General features: G+C 46.6%; 1 protein-coding gene across 4 annotated transcripts in view; it reads right to left on the bottom strand.

The window, feature by feature from the left end:
• Positions 1 to 21343, bottom strand: part of PLXNC1 (plexin C1) — a 142045-nt gene that overhangs the window by 7573 nt on the left and 113129 nt on the right. For all 4 annotated transcript variants that reach the window (XM_023631795.2, XM_070254487.1, XM_070254488.1 and 1 more), the window contains 6 exons: positions 17233 to 17410; positions 14940 to 15043; positions 5153 to 5207; positions 2668 to 2699; positions 2463 to 2570; positions 1083 to 1246 (listed from right to left, as the gene is read on the bottom strand). In XM_023631795.2, coding sequence (XP_023487563.2) covers positions 1083 to 1246; positions 2463 to 2570; positions 2668 to 2699; positions 5153 to 5207; positions 14940 to 15043; positions 17233 to 17410 — 641 coding nt within the window. The remainder of the gene's footprint in view (positions 1 to 1082; positions 1247 to 2462; positions 2571 to 2667; positions 2700 to 5152; positions 5208 to 14939; positions 15044 to 17232; positions 17411 to 21343) is intronic.

Below are 21343 nucleotides of genomic sequence, written 5' to 3'. Positions count from 1 at the left end.
TTTCTAATATACTGAAATCCACCTATTTTATTTCTTGTCTGTCTCCATTAGAATGCAAGCTTTGTGTATAGTTCATTGCCATATCTCCAGCTCCTAATAGTGCTTGGCACATAGTAGGTACTCAAATAAATATTTGAATATGAACTTGGGAATCATTTAAAGTCCTTCCATTATCTCCTTCTTCACTACCCATGCTCAGATGCCACAATCTTCACAGTGAAATGGTACCTGCAGCACCCAAGCTTGGTGTGGTGTGGGAGTGGCAGGACCTGGGAATAAGAGGCTAGAACACAGGAGGGGAGTGAGCCGGAGTAGAGAGTTGGGAGAGACCTGTATTAAGTGGGAGGAGATCAGACCTAGAGCTCTGGAACTTCAGCTTTTAATATTTATTTAATCGGCCTGGCTAACACCCTCAATGCTTGGGAGAGCTTGAGCTTGCACTGACAGTTCTGTTACATGTTAACTCTGACTCTTACTCAGCTCGTGCACAAAGTATTTCCAACAGAGGTAATAAGCTATGTCTCTTTACTGAGGAGAAACGTAGAATAAATGTGGATGCCTTGCCACAGCTTAAAGTAAAATGTTAAAAAATGCAACAAAACACAATCCTTTGACTAATTCTCATGGTCTCTGAGTACTACATTTGATCAGCTAAAGGCAGACATTTCTATACAGAATCACAATGTAGACAGCTTAGAAACTGCAAAGTGGTTAATTCTCTGAGGGACAAATAAGAGTCTTTCATAAAATTACATGAAAAAAATACAAAATATTAATTTCTCATCTTTTGCTGGTCAAGCTAAGCTTGTTTTAACATTCCATACAAAGTCTTTTTCATGCATTAAGGATAATGGAGTTTGTTTATTTTATCCTAAAGAACAGGATTCTCGGCATAGGAATGGTTTCGTTTATTGTTTAAAAATAGTAACAGAGCAAGAAACTGCTTTGACGTAATAGCTTACCAAGCCAAGATATAGGATATAGGGATAAATGGATCGTTCTGTAACTCTCCCTGCCCCCCTTTTAGGTAAGATGCTGTTCCAGATTCTTGAAAACTGTAATCACCTACTGTTTGCTCCCACCTGTTTGTTTTCCAAATATGTACAACATCAGGATCTGTGATTTTTTTGTTTTCAGCCTGGGCATCCAAAAAGTCAAAAAAGTATTTTATAGCAAATGGGGCTCTGCTGTTGGGTAAACTCCAGATGCTTCTAAAAAGTTTCTCAAGCACAGAGTGAATCGCCACCTGAAAGGCAGAGAACATCAGACTTGGGAGATTAAAGAAAACAGGGCAGCAGCTTTGAAAACACGATGAAAAATGAACTCCCAGTTCAGAGAAAACGATGTGCTGTGCAAAACAGAGGAAAAACAAGCCGAAGAGAAACTACGTAAAATTGTCACCGAGGCCGACCCTCACTGGATGGGGCGACGGTCCTGGAAACCCACGCTCAGGTTTAGATTGGTTCATACGCTTCTTGCTGGTACCAACATTGTTTAGTCAACAGACAGGACATCCTAGATACCTCTAGCAGTTGAAAGGTCAGTTGTAGGGCCGTCTACATAAACCAAAAAGCCACGGGTGTTTAGCTTTTATTAGTTATGTTCAGCCTGGAAAAACTCAAGTGACGTTGCTCGGTTCCCAGAATTTTTCCCGTTGCTCATATTTCCATCATAGGGTTTTGTTGTGTACTTTCCAAAGAATTTGAGTGTTTTACAAAAACCAAATAGGCAGAGTTCTGTGGGACAGATGAGAAAATCAAGAGGCTCTGGTGGCCCCTACCCGCTAGACAAATCTACTCAGCTCTAAGCAGACCTGCCATAATCTGAAGCGGCAGGCCCAGCAGGAGACTAGGGCCAGGTGCAGATAATAGCATTTATATTGCTAGTGCTTTCAGGGAGAAAAAGATCACCACAGACTTCCGTTAATCCCACTAAAAGCCACATAAAATAAAATCTGCTCCCGATTTGCTATTCCACTGGCTTTCACATCTGACACTTCTATATGTGAACAGAAGTCTTAATTTTAAAATGAAAAAAAAAATCAGAGTTACTGGGTTTATAGTCACTGACCCCCTCCTTCATTTTATTTATAATTCAAAGAGGGAGTTTTATTGCTCATCTATAACAAATAAACAAAAAGGAATAATTATGCTGTCAACCTAAAAAAATAACAATAGTGAAATGGTGGGTAAAGGGACTGGGAACAATATTAAATGCCTGATTGAAGATGCTACAGTAGAAATTTGTAAAGTGCTGTTATCTTTGCAGTTTATTAAAAAAAGAAAAAAGAAAGAAGAAGGAGGAGGAGGGGGTAGGAAGTGTGTACAATTTAAACTTTTCATTTTGCTTTGCTAGAAGGCACAAGGGATTTGTAACATTTTCACACTTCAGTGGAAATTAAGTTAAACACATAATACACCCCCTAGGTAGCCATAAAAACGCTCCCAGAACAGTAAATGTACCTTGGTCGACAGCAGTTTTGTCAAATACATTTCTTTTACTTTGAACTTGTGCTTCCCTCGATGTCTCTTTCCTTGCACATCTTGGAAGGCTTCTGAATCTGGTAAAATCTAAAGGGAAGTCAGCAGAAGCGTTACCCAAGGAGACTCTTCGTGCTACAGAAGGCATCCAATTCACAGCAGCAAGCACAAGAAAGTCTGAACTCACCAAATGGCAGTGGTCTTCCGAGTATTCCACTTCTGAACGCCAGAGAAAGGGAGAGAAAACATTAAAAAAACAACCACGGGCTAATTGGCCTGCTCATAAAATGCCCCATTTGTGCTATAAACAGAAGAGGTTACTTGAGCTCTTCTGCTTGAGCTCTTCACAGCTACCTTTTCTTTCCCCTGCTGCGTCTTAAAATCTTAAGAGCAGTGTGAAGACGGGTGGGTCAGGGACTGGAGTGGGAAGCAGCTTCGCTGTTGCTGGAAGTGTTAAAACAGAGGCTGAGTGATCACTTGCTGAGGACGGGGTAGGAGTGGTGCAAGTCCCATTCATTTAACAAGGGTACCTGGAGCAGCCACTCTGTGCTAGGGGCTATGAGGCAAACGCAGTAAGACAGCCCTAGATACCGCCCTAATGGAACTTACATCCTAGCCAATGAGAGACTTCATACTACTAATTACACAATTAATTAATTACAATTGTGATAAGGACTGTGAAGAAGAATTATATGCTAAGAAACTCTAATGAAGGACCGAGCTAGTGTGGGAGGCTTCTCTGAGGAAGGGATGTTGGAGCTGAACCTAAATGAATGGATAGAGTTAGCCAGACAAATGGAGGAAGGGGCATGGGTGTAAAGGTCCTATGATGGGAAGGAACGTGACTCCTTCTAGATCTGAAAGAAGGTCAATGAGGTGGAGCTCACAGAACAGTGTGAGAGTGGCACCAAGTGAGGACAGTCTTGGAAGAAATGTGGCGGTGAAGGGAGTGGTAAATGGAGGGAAAAGAGGGGTTAAAGCACTAGGGGTTTTGTTTTGAAGATGAGAAACTAGAACATCTTGAAATGCTAATGGAAAAAATACAGTAGATGCAGAGATATAGAAAGTACAGGTGAGAGAAGAGATGACTGGCCATGTAAGAATGCTCAGAAGGTTGGAAAGGATGGCAGGATCCAAAGCACAGGTGAGGGACCGGCCTTGGATGGGAGGAAGGACAGTCCTGGAATGTCAGGGGAAGCAAGGAGGAGGAAATAGGCGGACGCAGGTAGGGTGGTAGGTTTGGTGCTGGATGTTGAGGGAGCTCTGATTTCTGTCTTCTCTGTGAAATACAGGGTGGAGTCATCCACTGATAGGAGAGCTGTGCGGGTCAGAGCTTTAAGGAGAGAAGGTAGCAGTATGGAGAACACAGAGTGAGTTGTCTAGAGAGACGCAGTGGGAGTAGGTTGCACTGAGACCTGGTGAAGTTGGGCACTATCAATTTATAATGACTCCAACTGTGCTGTTGTGTGCCTTTTCTCCTGTGGCCGCCTGGGTGTAGGTTCAAGAAACGCTAGGAGTTGGGTTCATCCAGGGTTGGGATTTTGACAGAGTGGGTGATGAAAGGACAGAGGGGCAGGGGGTTTGGAGGGTTAGCAGGAGAGTGATCAAAATGACGGCTCTCAGCTGGACTGGACGGAGAGGAAGCAGAGGCGTTGAGTGCCTGGAGGTCCCATGAAGAGATCCAGATGCAAGATCCCCAAAGAATAAGCTCTGCAAAAGGCCCAACCTTTGAAGCCTAAAATACACAGCTCTTCAGCTTTTTACAACACAAGGACTCCAATCCCCTTATGCCAGAATGACTGCCACCCTCTGCAAGATGGCTTCTCTCAATATAGCCTGATGTAACGATGGATGGTGGGCGGTCCCCAAAGGGATGTCCTACAAGCTACCAAACTATGCTATTGACTGGGGAGCCCTGCCTTGCCCGTTTGCAGTGACCAGGTGCTTGGACCCACCAGGCTGCTCTTAGTACTAATTCAGGAATCTGGAAGCCCCACCTCCAGCCGTGTGTATGGCAAGGACCTGCTGGTGAGGCCCAGAACCTTTCCGAGGGCTGAGAACTGATGGTCATGGCCAGGGTATAATGTCTCTGGAGACAAATCTGGAAGGGGTCTAGGGACTTTCTCAAGGCGCTGTCACAGTGTTTTCCTGCCCCGAGGCTATCAGCGAGGTAGAAGAGTTTAAAGACCAGCCTGTTGACTTTCCCATAAAAGCTCCCCCTTTAGTTTGTCTCTCCCCACTTTCTGGGTATTCTGTAAGTGCTCTCGCTAGGAGATTTGGGCTTTCGAATTGGATTATCTTATTTGTTCAGGCTTGCGTGGCTGTGTGATTATCTGCAAGCTTCCCTCTCAGTTTGCCAGCACATCTCCTCTGTTAGGCCCCATCCTACTGAGAAGTTGGAGAAACTCTGCCCTGAGCTTAGGGCTGTTCAGAGGCAGCAACTTCCTCAGTAGCTCGGCAGTCCAGGCCAAACACCGTTTACTGTTTCCTGTCCTCTTTGCCGGGCTCACATTCTCAGGACCAGAAACAGATCGAGATGGCTTTTCTCCACTTTCTGAGAATCACATAGCAACAACTCAATCTCATCTTTCTGACAATATATCTGAGAGGCAAAAAGCGACACTTTATAAAGCTGGGTGAGAACAAAAGGTTAACAATATTATATTGGTTACCTGAAGTAAAATTTGCTATCCTCTTAAAGACTTTTATAGTGGAGCCATTTGATATCTGAAAGCAAAGATAAAAAATATATGAGTTTTCAAAATTTAATGTATTTCTCAACTTCATCCAGGAATTAGATGGCTGGATGGATCTTACATTCTCTCACTTATTAAATCAAATATTTATCAAGAATTTCTATGTTCTGGGCAGTGTGCTGGGCGGAGGCTGGGCGCTAAGGATGAGCAAGACACTGTCTCTGCCCTCAAGGAGCTCACGGTCAACTGAAGGAGACAGACAAGGCAATGAGATGCCGTGGGGCAAGTGCCAGGACGGGGAGGCCGAGATGCTGTGGGACCACTGGGAGGTGGCCAGCCCCAGAAGAGGGGAAGACCAAGCTGCGCTAGGATACACCCCAGCCTCTCGATGTCAAGAGAGGCTTGGGCCACTGTAATTTTTTGAGGTTCCTACTATGTTAAATGCAGAAACAGCTTTTTAAAAACTGTGGTATTAAAAGCTGGTGTCTACCTTATGACAGAGCAGTTTCACATCTAGGTATATACCCAACAGAAATAAGTACATATCCTGATGGTAAACTATTTGTAACTGCCCCATACTGGAAATACCCCAAATATCCATCAACACTAGGATGAAGAAATAATTTGTGGCATATCCATACAACAGAATATTATAAAACAATGAAAATGAGCCAATTACTGCCACACACCACATGGATGAACCTCACAATGATCATGTTGAGCCAAAGAAGCCTGACACAAAGGGCTGCGTACTGTGTAATTCCTTTCACATAAAGCTAAATTAAAAAAGTCAAAACTATGATGTGAGATGTTTGGAGAAGAAAGGGGGGTAATGATTAGGAGGGGGCTTCTGAGGTCTCCGTAATGTTCTATTTCTTGACCCGAGGTAGTTACAGGATGTGCTCACCTTGTGGTAATTCATCCACCAGTACACTTATGGTTTGGGCTCTTTTCTGCAGGTATATCATATTCTTAAAAAGAAGCTTGTAAAATCATAAAAGTTGCATATACTTTTTAATAAAAACTTTAAAATTCAGGCATAACAAAGGAAAGTACTTAATGTTCACTAATACTAAGTGTACAGCTCAATGAATGTTCACTGAAGTGTTTACCAGTGTAACCACTACCCACATCAAGATATAACGTTATATTTCAAGACCCTGAGAAGTACCCCATTATCCCTTCCCAGTCAATAACCACCCCATCCTCATCCAGAAGTAATCCCTATTCTGACTTCCATCACCACTGATTAGTTTTATCTGGTCTTGAACTTCAGATAATGGAATCATACAGTATACACTCTTGTGTCTAGCTTCTTAGGGTCAACATAAGGTCTGCAATGTTTACCCATGTTGTGCAGCTACCAGCAGCTCGTCCTTTTTCAATTACATCGTATGAATGTATTAATTTAAAAATCCCCACATCATAAAAGGACAGAGGTATTGACACGGCCTACAACATGAGTGAACCTCAAAAACATGCCAAGTGAAAGAAGCCACTCACAAAAGACCACATATGGTACAATCCCATTTATATAAAATGTCCAGAAGAGGCAAATTTATACAGACAGAAGGTAGATTACTAGTTGCCTAAAGTAGGGGTCGAAGGAATGAGGAGTGACTGCTAATGAGTTCACAGTTTCTTTTTGGGGTGCTGAAAATTTTCTAAAATTAGATTGTGGTGATGACTGCACAACTCTGCCAAAACCCATTGCATTGTACCCTTTAAAAAGGTGACCTTTATGGTATACAGATTACATCTCAATATATATTTCCACATATAGATTATATCTCAATCAGCTGTTAAAAAATTACCACAGGGGACCAGCCCTGTGGTGGAATGGTTGGGGTTCTGCACTCCGCTTTGGCGGCCTGGGTTTGCATGTTTGGATCCCCAGCGTGGACCTGCTCCACTCGTTGGCCATGCTGTGGAGGTGTCCCATGTACAAAATAGAAGAGGACTGACACTAATGTTAGCTCAGGGCTAATCTTCCTCAAGCAAAAAACCCCAAAAAACAGGAGAATTAACAATGGATATTAGCTCAGGGTGAATCTTCCTCACCAAAAAAAAAAAAAAATTACCACAGACTTTAAATGTTCACATTTGACAAATCTTTTACCACATGGATACACTATTGTAATACCTATGCATAGCCTCTTTTGGAGATAAAGTCAAGAGTTCTCACCTGAGGCCTTTTGGGACTGTGGAATACAGGACCAAATGGCCCTCCAGTGCGTCCCTCCCCAACACTCAACCAGGGGAAGAAGTGCCCTTCAGGCCAGGGGGACTAGATGCTAAGATGCAGAGAGCAGGCCTCACTCCTTGGGAGGTGTCAATTGTTCTAGGGGCTAGTGCACAAAAATACAAGACAAACAGATCTAAAGGAAGAGGCAGGTGGGGGATACACACACCCTCACCTCATTCTGGGACTGTGGAGAGAGGACGAACCCTGTCCTTTCCGACCATTATCGGCTAAGTGCTTTCTCCCTCCACGCTGAAGCTCTAGGCCCGTTCCGAATTCTAAAACTAATTTGGGGCTGTCCTTCCGCAGTTTGGAAAAAAGGAGAAACCAAGAATTTATCTTCTGGCCTGCTGCACATTGGTTATCAGAATGTACAAACCTGCTGGGCAAGCACCAAAGGATTACAGCCTAATCTCCTTCAAGTTGCACCCGCAGAGGAAGGAACACAGAGCGAGGAGCCCCCGGGCATAGCTGCGCAGCCAGCTGCGTCCAGCCAACCATGAAGTTGAGGCCAGAGGCCTCCAACTGCTGGTGTTCACGACATCTTATGGAGAAGGGGACGCTGGGCAAGGGCTGGCTGGGACCATCTGGCTCTGCCAAGTGTCTTGAGCACAGATTCTAAACTCTTACTGAGCTCTTCCACTCTGCTGTTGTTACCAACCCTCCTCCCCTCTCCCCTTGAGCCATCCATTGTTTTCTGGCTGATTTTTCTATTCTCCTCCAGATCTGATGCAATTACAGTAAACAGTCTGTGCAGGCACCCCCTTAGCAATACTCAGACACCGAGTTTATGAGAACGTTTGAACAGAGTCACAAAATTCACGCCTGTGAAGAGCTGGATATGCTCTGTTTCTAAGCCAATAAATATCTTTTTATAAAAGGAAGCTGGTGATTCATCCTGGGTAATTGTCAAAGAATGAATCCCAAATGGATCCCGTTGAGTGTTGAGCCAATACTCTGCCACTGTCAGACGCTTTGTTTTGCCAAAAGCGAGCACCCTTCCTCTATAATCACAAACACCGTGGATGGGCCTTCCGATGAGGAGCACTGCCAGAAGTTTAAATGTCTTTTCAAGAGCTGGCAACGACTCATGGCCGGCGCTGTGCTCGGGCATTAAGATAGTGCAGACGCGGCTTGTACCAAGGAAATTTTACTCTGAAATTATCTCCCGAGAGCAAGTGTAAAAGCATTTTATTAGTGGATGAGTTGTGTGTGTGTTTGCGCATGTATGTGGTGAGTGTATTTCTAACTTCCACAGCTGCTCCCGGGCTGGAACATTTGCCCGCCATGTGACACCTTAACACCATCATGGAGACAGAAAACTAGTTTATTTACAGATGTTTGTGAGGGGAAAAGGTTTCCATTTTCTATTTTGCACAAGTCAGCTGCTGCTGAGTTAAGGACAGAAACGCCTTTTTGAAAAGTGCCACAGAATCCAAAGTGTTAAAAATATGATGCTGTTTGTTCCATCCGAGGAGCTCCGAATGCTTTCCTGAGGGTGACTCATTAATCCTCCCCTACTCCTGTGAGGCAGGGAGCGCCCTCTGGGCCCCTACTTTAGGAATGAAAACCAAATTAAATCAAAGAAAGATTAATGTCACTAGATGGGTCTGCGGCAGGAATGTTCCTCCAACCCAGAGCAGAGCTGGTACACACAGCAATTTCAAATTAAATTCCTTCTACTCTCACGATGCTCCAGAATTCAATGTGACAACAAGGCCATACCCCTTCAATGGTGGCTGCCCACGTTGGAATGAGGCAGAGATGGCTGTAGACTTTTCCATCATCGAAATTAGGAGTTGTGAGCACACAGAGAGAAATGGAAATTTAAATTGTGTCAACAATTTAAAGTCACTCCCGAAACAAACAGAAGCTACTCATCTTCCAAACCGTTTGCAAGTGAAGGTGAGGTTTCTTTGTGGTAAGATAGTATCTTTACGGCATAAGTTGAAGATAATTCCATAAAAGTAGATTTTCTAGAAATATAAGGTTGAACTTATATTTAACCTTATGAAACTGCCATTTTTGTGGGTAAAAATGGTTCAGATTTTGGAAATTTCATCTGGTTTATCCTGAGAGGAAACTTGGAATTTTAGCCTCAGAATTTTATGGAAAATTATGAACAGTGATTATATTCACAATTGAATATGAATATGGTCTGAAATATTATACTTTTTCCTTAAAGAAAAAAATCTGCAAACACAATAATCAAATCACCACATGGAAACCCTTACTGATATCTCTCAATCCTAAAATGACATCACATGGAAACAGAATTCTGCTCAGTTAGTGTTGTCCCAGCAGCCACTTGTCAACACTGCTCTCCCCGTCTTCCCCTTAGCCCTCCCCACTGACACCCCAGGGCTGGAGACAGATGAAAAGGCAATCTTTGTTCTCAGGCCAGAGGGATAACCTCGCTCAGTCCTTCAGTGGAGGAGGCTCAGGGCTCATCAGAGAGTTCAGAAGGGGCCTGTGAGAACATTCTCAACAGGCCCATGAGACCACACCCACGGTTCCTGGCACCCAGCACCGAGCTCTAAAGGACTCTTGAAACTAGTGAAATGCCAGTTGGGCTTGTGCTTCTTTCTTGTGTACTTGGAATTAGCCCTGGCCAGCAGCAAACTTCCCCTGAGGACAGTCAAAGAAAACCCTGAGCTGTATTCCCAGGGTGTGTGTGAAATTGGGCACCTAAGCGCTCCTGTGCTTCTGTTGGGCTGGAGCTATTAGCTCTTGGATGTCTGAAAGAGGCCTCCCTTTTGATGAAGGTAACTGTCGTCGTCTTCAAGGAATACTGGCCTTAAAGGATGTTAAGCAGGATTAGAAATAAGGAAGCATTTTGATAAACTCACAGACATGAGATGCATCATAAGATTTTAAACGAAGTTACTCTTTTGAATTTGACATCAGAGAAGGTAACTACCAGGCATTCTCATAAATCGGCCCCAGCTCTCTCGCCAGGCCGCTTCAGAGGCAAGGAGCGTGGGCTGCAAGCCCAGTTCTGAGCAAGCTTATCCCTCTGGCCCGGAGAAGAGCCACAGTCTCTAGTGAATTCCTTTTTCATCTGCTTCCAGCCTTGGGGCATCAGTGAGAAGAGTATGTGACCTTGGCCAAGCTTCTTAGCCTTCCTGTGCCTCAGAATGGGAATAGGGACAGCATCTACTTCACTGGGCTGTAAAGCGGACTAAAGGAGTTGCTCTTTGTCAAAGCCCCCAGAACAGTGCCCAGTGTACAAGGAGTACTCCAGTTGTTTGTTAAATAAGTGTCTAAAGTCGTTCACGCTGTAAGAGACCTTTAGAGATAGACCAACCCCTTTGTCTTGGGTCACAGATGACACACCTGATTGGAAGGACCACTGACCTTACCCAGCAGACTCTTTGGAACATTCCTATGAGCTTTTAATGCTATTTGAATGACAACTTTGGTGTCAGCAGTGACCATTTCGGCATTAGCCTGCACCGGCACAAGGAACACTGTTCAACGACAAGTGGTTAAACATCTTTTCTGCCCCTCGAAACCTCGCAACTCAGAAGGAGAGGTGTGATCGGTAGAGAACTTCTCCTGCCAGACACAACACCTGCCCTGCACATTCGATGCCACTCCACAGCGGAGTGTGGGCATGATAACACGGTCCAGCGAGAAGTCACGTGAAGGGGCGCAGGTGAGGGGAACAAAGCCTGGACCCGGAGAAATTGGCCCCCAGTCCCTGTACACACACACAACTGGCCTCGTCAGCTCCACAACACAGCGCAGGCCCCTGCACAGGAAACGCACACACAGCCACGGCCAGTTAACGAAGCACTCGGGGAGGATTTAACTCTAGGGGAGCAAGATGCCTCTGGCTTAATGTTTGTAAAGAGGTCGGCTTTACCCCACGTCTGCACAGGACAGAATGAGACTGGAGCAGAAAGGCACCTGCCTCTGCGTTCCTCTGATGCAAACTGAGTAAGGAAAGCCCCTTCCTTGCAGGGCAGTTGTAAACATGAACTGTGCTCATGCGTGTGAACAGTGCCAGGCACCAGCTGTCACTGTCACCATCGTGGAAAGCAATCTTACCGATGCCCTGGGTTGGCAAGGATGCCATCCTGTAGGTGACAGGACATTACTGGCCATTTGGGGCTCTGGAGGCTGCATCTGATCCACGAGATGCTACATCTTTGCTGTGCCTTCAGATCCCCTTTATAGGGACCTGTTCAAGTAAACCAACAGTAAATCATTCTGAGGCCACCAGCCACGCTCTGTTCGCCCCAAGGACAGAACAAGGCGAGAAGAAACAGGCTCACACTCCAGCAGCAGGGACTGTGTTTAGATAGTAGGAGGAACTGGTCGTCACTAACGATTAACTTTAAATCCTAACTAATTTAGGCTAATTGGAGGGAAGTGAGTCTGAATCACTTAAAACTCTGAGTTAGACCCTATTTTTAAATGAAATATAGTTTTTTGCTTTCAAGCACTTACAGTGACTCAAACTAGGGCGCTTTAGTAAATGAATAAGAGTGATAATTAGCATCTTGTCTCTTTGGAGGGAAATGCAAGTGCTGGAGCAGAAAATTTTTCTTTAACAAAATGGGTAAAAGCAAGCTTCAGCTCAGCCCCATCAAATTATTCCAAATTTTGAATCTGCAGGGGCGCTACTAAACCGGGCATAGATTTAGGAGGCAGAGGGTGGTGGTGAATACTTTTTTCGTAGTGGTCTTTGAAAATCAGGGCATTTGAGATGGTCTGGGCACAAGGGAGCATGGGGCCGACGACCTCTCCAGTTCCCTTCATGCTCTCTGCGTTTCCTTGCCTTACGGCTTAGCTTTTTAAACATAAGGAGAATCCTCTAAGCCCCTATGTCCTAGTCTTGTCATTTATTACCACCATGTGGCAACACTAGGGTATGAGACCAATAAATCACTTGGACGGGAAGTGACTACAGGCCGGATTAATTTCATTATCATCCTTAAGCAGATAGGTGTCCAGCATGGCCCAAATCTCAGTGAAGACCGACGTTCTGTCTCTCCTCACAGCCTTCCTCTTGCCTGGCAGACAGCTGGAGTGGCTTGTCCTACCTTTCCCTATCAATGGCAGTGAGTGACCACACCCCTTCCTTTGGGGCCCACCCATGCCCCACGGGTGCCAGGAGATGCTGAGAAGCCGGACCAGCGTGGCCCTGCTCCCCACACAGCTGAGCAAGGCAAGCACATCAGTCAAGGGCACCAAAGGAGGGCATCTGTGGCTGTGTTCCTTCCAAACTTGCAGTCACATGTTGGCTGCCCCAACACAGGCAGAGAAGGAGACGGCCGCAGGCTGCAACCCTGAACGTCAAACTGATGCCATAGCAAGTCCGTCTCAGCACTTCCACCCGGCAGGGCAGCAGCCCCAACTCTACCCTCCTCTTACTCATTAAATTCTCCCAGGAGCAGCGCTTCAAGTGCGGGCCCCCCCATAGGAATACATACGTTCAGAAAGTTCCCTGGAGATTTTTACCAACTCCAAAAGCTAAGACCCACAGCTCTTGGCAACATGATTCCAAGGTTGGAAAGTCCGAGCTGCAGGAGGGTGAGCACAGCAGCAATTTGCTAATGCACAGCTCTGTCTGCTGGGCGCCCTCCAGCAAAGGCTGCAGGGGCAGCCGTCGGCCACGTGTCACCCAAAGCAGCTATTTCCAAACTGGCTCTGAGATCCACTCAGCCGAAGAGCCCAAGGATGAGGTGTCCTCTGTTCCTACCGTTGTCCAGAAAGCTCTGCTCAAGGAACAGTCTCAGCTTCTTTCTGGGTGAGGGGACCCCCGCAGGGTCCAAAGGCCTTTCTGGCGCAGACATGCCTCCTGGGACCTTACAGTCACGAAAGGCAGGAGGTTCCTCCTCTCCAAGCGGCCTGGAAGCAGCTCCTCCATCTCTGGAAACGTACTCGCATCTGTGCCTCCGCCCAGCCGTCCCCGAGTGCCATTCTGACCCCTCCCTCGCTCCAGGATCTCTCTCATCTGCACGGCCTGTGGCGTCCACCTTCTGTGCATCTCTGAGTCCATCTCCCCATCTCCATTTCCAGAGCCACTGTGTCATTTCTGATCACCATCATTCCTCACCTGAAATTCTTCTAATGCCAGCTTCTTAATGGATCTCCCTATTTCCGGGTTTGCACCTTATATCCATGCTCCACGCACAGCCACAGTCATTTTCCGAGACACAGATCTCCTCTATTAGGATCCTCCAATGGCTTCCCATCATTCTTGGGAGGAAAGAACTCCCGAAGAAGCTAACTGGGCCTGCATGACCCACACCTCCCCGTCTTGCCTCCCCCCGCAACTACTCAGGCCTTCTTCTATGAGAGGCTGTGTGAATACTGCTTAAGCCACAGACCCTACAGTCCAACAACCTGGGTCCAAATCTTGCCTCTGCCACTGAATAGCTATCGGTAAACCTCCCTGACCTAAGGGTGCCCATCTATGATGCGGGTTAATACTATTACCTACTCATAGGATAGGATGAGCCGAAACAAGGGAAATGTGGAGGCAGCACCTGCCACAGAGTAAGGGCTATTAGCGCCTCATTATGATAACAGCTCAGAGTCAATCTTGGCTGTTATTGGCTCTCACTGCGCCCCTGCCCCTTGAGAAGTTTCAGCCAGTCTAAGTCTTCTGTGGAAGGACACGCATGCTCTCCCTTCCCTGCTGGGTGGGCTGGCACTCCACTCCTGGTTAAGCTCTCCTTCAAGTCTCAGCTAGTCACAGCTTCCTCCAAGAAGCCTTCTCAGATGCTCTGAGCCACAGCACGATAACTTCGCCTCACTGCTTGCCTCCTTGCCCCCTCTCCACTCCTTCCCCAGGGCTGGGACCGGGTCTTTGTTCCTCTTGCTCACATGCATCCTCAGCTCTTAGCACACACTGGATATTCAACAAATATCTGGACAATGTTGCTGAATGACTCCCAATGTCCCAGTGTGTCCAGGAACCCCCCTGCCCCCTCTCTCTGGTTCCTGCAGGCTTCTGGGCACTCAGATCTCTGAGAGGTGATGTGTGCCCCTCACCCACCTCGACACTCACCCAGCAGGTCAGGGGCCAAAGGAGGCATCGGTGAATATTGCAAAGGCAGAATGTAGAACTTCTTTAGGAAAAAAGGACCATACCCCAAAGGTTACATGGTCAAGGCCCCGGACCCACCAGGCTTTGTTCTCAGCAAGCTTAAATGGTAACTGTCCTATGGCTTCGCCGAGGAACATGAAAGCCAGAGAACCTCATAAAGGTGAAGTTTCTGACTGAAACTGCAGGATGGAGAGCGACTGGACCACGTGAAAATCGAAGCCCCTGGAGAGGAGGCTCCGGGGGAGCCGGTGGACCACAAGAGGCAGGAAGTCACGGGCCCTTCCAAACGAGCAACTAAGGAAAACTTCCTCCCCAGGAACAGGCAGTCTGCTAACTAGTCCAGAAAATGGGTGGGAGTCCTGTCACTTTTCAAGAATTTACCTGGTACTGGAGATTATCCAACCCGGTCAGGACTGGGGATGAGAAAGGAGACGTTGGGGGCTAAGCCGTGTTCTTACCTCGTAGTGGCCGATGGTATTTAGCTTGGTTATTCCATCTTCAAGAATCACAGAGGAACCATCAATATCCAGAAGTTCTTTTTGTCGTGTGCCCAATTGAAGCTCTGGAAAAAAAGAGCATTTCGTTCTCTTTTAAAATTACAGTGCGAATTCTTAAATGCTACCCTATTACTTTTGCAAATATTATTTATAAATAGATAAAACTTAAAGTGCTAAATATTTGTTTGAAGGTTCAGAGATCCATCAGCCAGACCAGCAGCCTGGGTTTTGCTGGGTGTTTTTGTGTTTGGGGCCCTGATTTTAAGGCCACTTTTCCCTGAAGCTTTTACTCTGAGGCTAAGCCTGGAAGTGAAGCCAGATGAAGACAAAATAACGCATCCTCAGAAGACTCCAAAGGCAATCGTGTGCTCACACACGTGCGTTTGTGTGTTCACATGCAGCTGCACTGTGAACTAGGTTCTGTAGGTCTCTGCAGGGTTGGGGGCTAATATCCTAACACCAAGGGTTCAAACTCCTTCACAGAGGATGCCAACTTGTGCCGAGGCTCAGAACATAGCCCAGAGATGTGTGTTTTCCTTTTTTGGGGAACCTGCACAAGTTTTACTTATTTTAATGTCAATTCAGCACCAACATTTTAAAATCGAAAGATTGCACATAAAAATTTGGACTTCTGATTTCTCTTTTAAGAAACCAGACCATCTGGGAACACTGACCACACAGGCCTGCATGGCAACCATCAGCTGAAGCTCAGCGGCAGAGACCCCTTGGATAGGCATGTCTTTCCCCAGTTAAGTCGGGCCCCCCACTTCCACTGTCCTAGGCAGACTGACACCCCTCTTCATGGTACTTCCTGCCCCTTCGAGCATCTGAGTCTGTGAGCCTCTGCTATGTAGCTGCCTCTGGTATGGGATTTCAATACAATTTCCGGCTGGTCTAAGGCTTTGCCTTAATTTTCTGAGGCCAGCCTTGGAGGGAGCTTGGAAGGTCAGCAGACATGCAGAAGCCTGGCACGGCTGATACGCTGTGTCCCTATTTACCCTCAGACTACAACATGAAGCTTCTAGTCGGCTTGTCCTGCTCCCTGCCTTCCTATACCTGATGCACACAAACCCAGAAACGGTGTGAGGACACTACTACCAATTTGGCAGTGGCAGGACTGAGACCTCTGGGCTGTTTTCCCTGTGGTCAGGTTCCATGCACCCATCTGCTGTGCAGTCAGAGCACTCCTTTGCAAGAAGCAGGCTCAGGGCAAGGCAGTGGATGGTCCCAGGTCACGTGATAGTTTCCTGGCGGGGGCCGCCCCTCTAACCCTGCCTCTAACCAAATGAGCTAAAATGGTCTTCAAGTGCCCAACAGTCCATCCGACAGAAGGAAACAGAGTTGGGGGAGAGGTGCCTTAGCACCTTGCTTTCTTTGAAGCCAGGTCATGTAGTTGCTACCCATTTGCATGGTTTCACTCAAATCTGCCAGACACTGCCCCCAGGCTCCTCTCAATGGCCTTTTAGCAGAAGGGTCGACTTGCAGGCCGGGTGGGATGATTTTAATTGCCTGCTTAGCTGAGGCTACAACTGCACATGGAGGGGAGATGAACCTTGTTACTCTGCCTGTCACCGCTGCGATGTGACTCTTCTCTCCTGCCCCATTATCTGCTATCAAATCCCACGACGGTCTCCTGGGAGGGCTGCGTGGAGCTCAACTTTAAAATGTTGGTGAACACTGGAGTGAAGTGGGGCCCTGTGAGCTCGCTCACGCATATGCTCTCCTCTGCAGTCTACCAATAGAGCCCAAAAATGAATTCACAGCAGATGCCGCCTCATGGAGGGGGAGGCTGGAGAACATACTTAATGCAGGAGGCGATTAGCACAGACGAAGATGACCTTTCCGGCATACTGGAGTTAACACCCAGAGTCTGAGCCACCCACTAATGACACACTCGGTAACACAACAAACAAATCAAATGCCAACGTGAAACGCAACACATACAGAGGGCACGGGGCTTACACCTTTTCGTACGTCTCGATGCAAGGTGAATCCCATTCAGTCTCAGGGTTAGCAATCTCATGAATCTGATTTACAAACATAATATTTAAAAAAACAGTATCTCTGAAAGATTATGCTTCCGAGGAGGAATCATGATGCACTTGGGAGAGCAATGCAGTCTCTCGGCCCCTGTCTATAAGGCCGTATAAGCTTCCCCAAACAGAAGCTTGCTACTGGGGGCAGGGAGGGAGGAGGGGGAGGGAGGAGGATTGGGACAGGGGATTGGGACAAAATAGCTCCCACATCTCCTTACCAAGACCAATTTCGTTCAGCTGAAGTCCATAAGGAGAGCCGTTTTTGCTTAGGAATGCTTGGAAAATCTTTTCTTTGGCTTGGCCTATGGTATCACAATCAAGAACATTGACTGAAATATTCCGACAGACATCTGCACTCTCATTTTCCGGGATTTTTTCAAAGACGACGTTTAATGCCTGCAAGAATACAAACAGATTTCCAAGTCTATTAGCTAATTGCAGTCTGAAAGGCGTTCACAAAAGACACAAACCTGGCGAGTCCTCCTAATACCTCTGAGAGCACATTAGCAAACACCCTACCGCATCGTACTACTTTAATCTTTTTTCCATAATCCATTCTTTTCAGGGAGAATGGAAAGGAAAACAGAAAGTTAAAAGTCTCATTATAGAGCAAGCATTGAATAAATATATCTGAGAGTAAAAAATAGATATACAGACAAATATTCTAAAAATGGTATTTTCTAATTTCATCCTCAGAAAAAACAGTGGAAAGGTTCCACAGTAGATGAAGGCAGACTGGTGATTATCTTTTTTATTAACAGGACCACAGAGTCCCAGAAGTGAAGTTCCAGGTGACAGGAAAGGTTATGAGGTCCCCGTATTGATCACGCCAGAGGTCACTTTTTAATATGCAGCATTAATTACGGGAACGTTTATCTCCCCCTCCACTTTAGCATCTTCAGTCAGACAGTTTCCCGAGCCCTCATTAAAACCCTGAGACCCCCGCCCTGTACTGTTATTCCTGCACTAATTACCTACTTCTCAGGGCCATTACTTAACGTTTTGTCAGTTAACATTCTCCCAGTGCAGCAAAACCTCAGAATCAGACTTTGGGGAAGTAAGCCCTCTGTGGATGTGTGAAAACACAGAGCTAGGGAACATTTCAAAACGAATTTAAAAGCAATTTCAGGTTTACTTTGTCTAAGAATAAACAGATCTAAAACGACCGAGTTTACCTATATGGATCCTGGGGGGAACCGATTCAGGGAAGCGCTGAGAGGATTTTGTAATCCGCAAAGCATACAGTGTGGATTCCAAGGCACCTTGGTGATCAGGGAGGAAGGGGGGCCTGGGTGTGGTGTGAAATGCACAACTATTTAAGGCCTTTGAGCCTGGCTGTAATTAGGGAACGTAAAATGATTAACTAATGGAAATGTGCAAAAAAAGAAAACACATAGAATGTGGAGAATGGGGAATCCTCCAGGTTAACTCAAATTTAAAATGGGCCTGATAAGAGTGTCTGCCTTCTAGCATCATCATGGAGATTAGATGAGATAATGTATGTCCAAGGGTTGGCACAGGGCCAGGCTGCTAGGAGAGGCTCCATGATGATGATGATGACGATGATGATAGTAACAATAATAGTGGTGAGTTATTATTTCTTATAACTTATCACAATTATTATTAGTAGTATGTCTTCAGGTGGAAACAGAGACTCAGAGGCGTTGAGCAGCCAGGACTCCGACTCCATGCTCAGCATCTCTGTCCCAGTAAGGAGCACACCGCCAGCAAGCAGAACAGGGCGCAGCATCGCTCTCGGCTCAGACTCCTGGGTTCAGTACAAGCCCACCACCAACCAGCTGGGCAACCTCTCCACCCACCACCAACCAGCTGGGCAACCTCTCCACCCATCACTAACCAGCTGGGTAACCTCTCTGTATCTCAGTTTTCTCACCTGCAAAGTGGGAATAACACCAGTACTTGCCTCCCAGGTTCCTGTGTGATGAGCTGAACTAACCACGAAGCACTGAGAACAGTGTCTGGCTCACGAGCGAGCGCTTGGTCGATACGACTTACAAACCACTGGCACGGCAAAGGGGCTTCTGAAATTCCGTGGGGGGCAGGGGGACGGCGTTCTCAGTGTCATGTCTTCCTTTTCCTGCCTTTCAGTCTTGCCCCTACCATCTTGTTTACAATTATGCAACAGTGCAGTGTGGTCCAGGCCTAATCAAATGATTAAAACTGAATCTGTGGAGTCAAAACTCAGGTTAAGCGGTGATCCTAGTCTGACCTGCGTCTCCTTCCTGGAACAGAGAGTCGCTCCCTTGCACACTCGTGTTCTGGGTCAGCCACCCACGAGGAAGGGATGCCGAACGCCTCTGCTCACACACCCTGACATCCTGGACGGCAGAGAAGGCACAGAGGGGCCAAATAACTTGCTTCAGGGACACAGCTCAGAAGTGGCAGAGCCAGGAGTTGGCGCCATGAACCACTCAGCTACGGGGTCCCTCCTCCTACCGCCCTGGCCTCCCTCAGGCCTCCTGGTCTCACCTACAGCCCAGGAAACCTCCAGTCTTAGCTCAGGCTCTCAGCGAAGGCCTAAGCTAGACTCCCAGCACAAACGGGGTTCTAGAGAGGTAAACGCTAGTCCCGCCCCCTCCGCTCTGCGTAGACCTCCCCATATTTCCCGACGAGGAGGTCTTCTCTCGATGGGAGTCTTGGCGGTGAAGCTATTTCACAGGCTTCCAAAGAGAAGGACAACGGAAAGCACCTTTTAATCAGAGCTCCCGCCATTCTGGCTGGTTTAACAGTTTTACAGGTATTTGTGAAATAACATTCTGTTACTACCTAAAGGGCACTATTGTCTTTAAACAAAAACACCTCTTTATAGGCAATAAATGTTCTTAAAAACATAACCACAAGGGGAAAAAAAAACTTAACTGAATGTAAAATAATGTAAATCTGCCAGTGCCTCCACAGCTAAATGGGTGGAGAAAAAAGCAAAATGGCATTTTATAGAGTCCACAGGGAATTCTGAGAGTAAATTCAGACAAAAAGTTGATTTGTGTTCATTCTTTACGCTGCTAACTCCTAGTGCTCCCGCAGCAGTTTCCTAGAGTGTAAGTGTGGTCCTGGCTCCCCGGTCGCCCTGCCCCTGACCCCACCCCCAGGCTCAGAAAGTGCGCACTGGGCATCTGTCCCCAGTGGGAAGATCCCCCGGAAAGTGCCATCTGTCCTGGTCAAAACCCACTTAACCAGTCTGCTAACCTGCGCCTGCTCAGTGTTAGGGGCTGGAGTGTAAGAGAAACCTGAATGCAGTCCTTGTTCTCAGATAATTCACAGCGCATTTGCTAAAAGGAAACGCCCCCTGAGAAACAATATCCAGCCACCAGGCGCAACTGTCACCCTCAGGAAGTATTCACAGAGGACCCAGTGGGGAGGACAGGCGGGCTGAGGGCCCTGAGCACTAGGCTGTGGGAGCATGGGCAAGTCATCTAACTTCTCTGAGCCTTAAAATCCTCATGGTTCCCATCTCAAAGGAGTGACAGGATCACTGAATAATGACATGTAATAATAGCAAATTAAGGAGTGCTTCCTGTGTGCCAAGCTCTGTGGTAAACGATTTGTGCGTATTAGTACACACAAATTAATCTCAGAAACAACCCTACCTCATATGTTCTATTATTATTCCCATTTTACAGATGAGAAACTGAGGCACAGAGAGGTTAAGTGAATTGCACAAGATCAACCAGCAAGAAAACAGAAGCAGGCACTCTACTCCATGTTCTTAAATACTTAGTGATCCTGCCTTTCAAAACACGCAGATGTTTTGTAAACTAAGTAAGGTCCAAATCTGTCTGATGGTGATTAATTTTCAATACCCACAAATAGCTAAAGTGCTCTAAACTGTACACTGGTCTCTTCCCCCAAAATCTACCCCTCTGTTCGTGTTAAGAGGAACTGCTCCGGCTCTCCCTATTTCCTTGGCATGAAAGTGTCAGCAAAGCTGGGACAACAGAAATCGTTGGTTGTCTAATCAACAGCCATCATTCCTCTTATTTTGCTAACAGATGCCAGGTAACCCAGGCCAGATATATCCAGCCCAGGGTAGGAAACAGAACTGGTGGCAACTCCCTTCTCCAGCACCAGAGACTAGCCATGTAATGAGAAGTAAAGGGAAAGGATTTCTAACCTAACAAAAGAGGAGAGCAGTGCTTGGAGCTGTGGCAGCTATTTTGTGACTAGGAGGGAGGGCCGAAAGCAGCATGGAGATGGTGACCCAGAGCATACCACTGCTGAGTGGATAGACCAGCCTTGGGGCTACTTACCAGCAGACCATCTGCTCTAGGATGCAATTCCATGCCCTTACTGTTTCAGGCTCCACTAGTC

Source organism: Equus caballus, chromosome 28 (genome assembly GCF_041296265.1).
Source record: "Equus caballus isolate H_3958 breed thoroughbred chromosome 28, TB-T2T, whole genome shotgun sequence".
Classification (NCBI taxonomy): domain Eukaryota; kingdom Metazoa; phylum Chordata; class Mammalia; order Perissodactyla; family Equidae; genus Equus; species Equus caballus.
The sequence above is the reverse complement of the archived record's forward strand: the minus strand, read 5'-3'. Positions and strand labels throughout refer to the sequence as shown.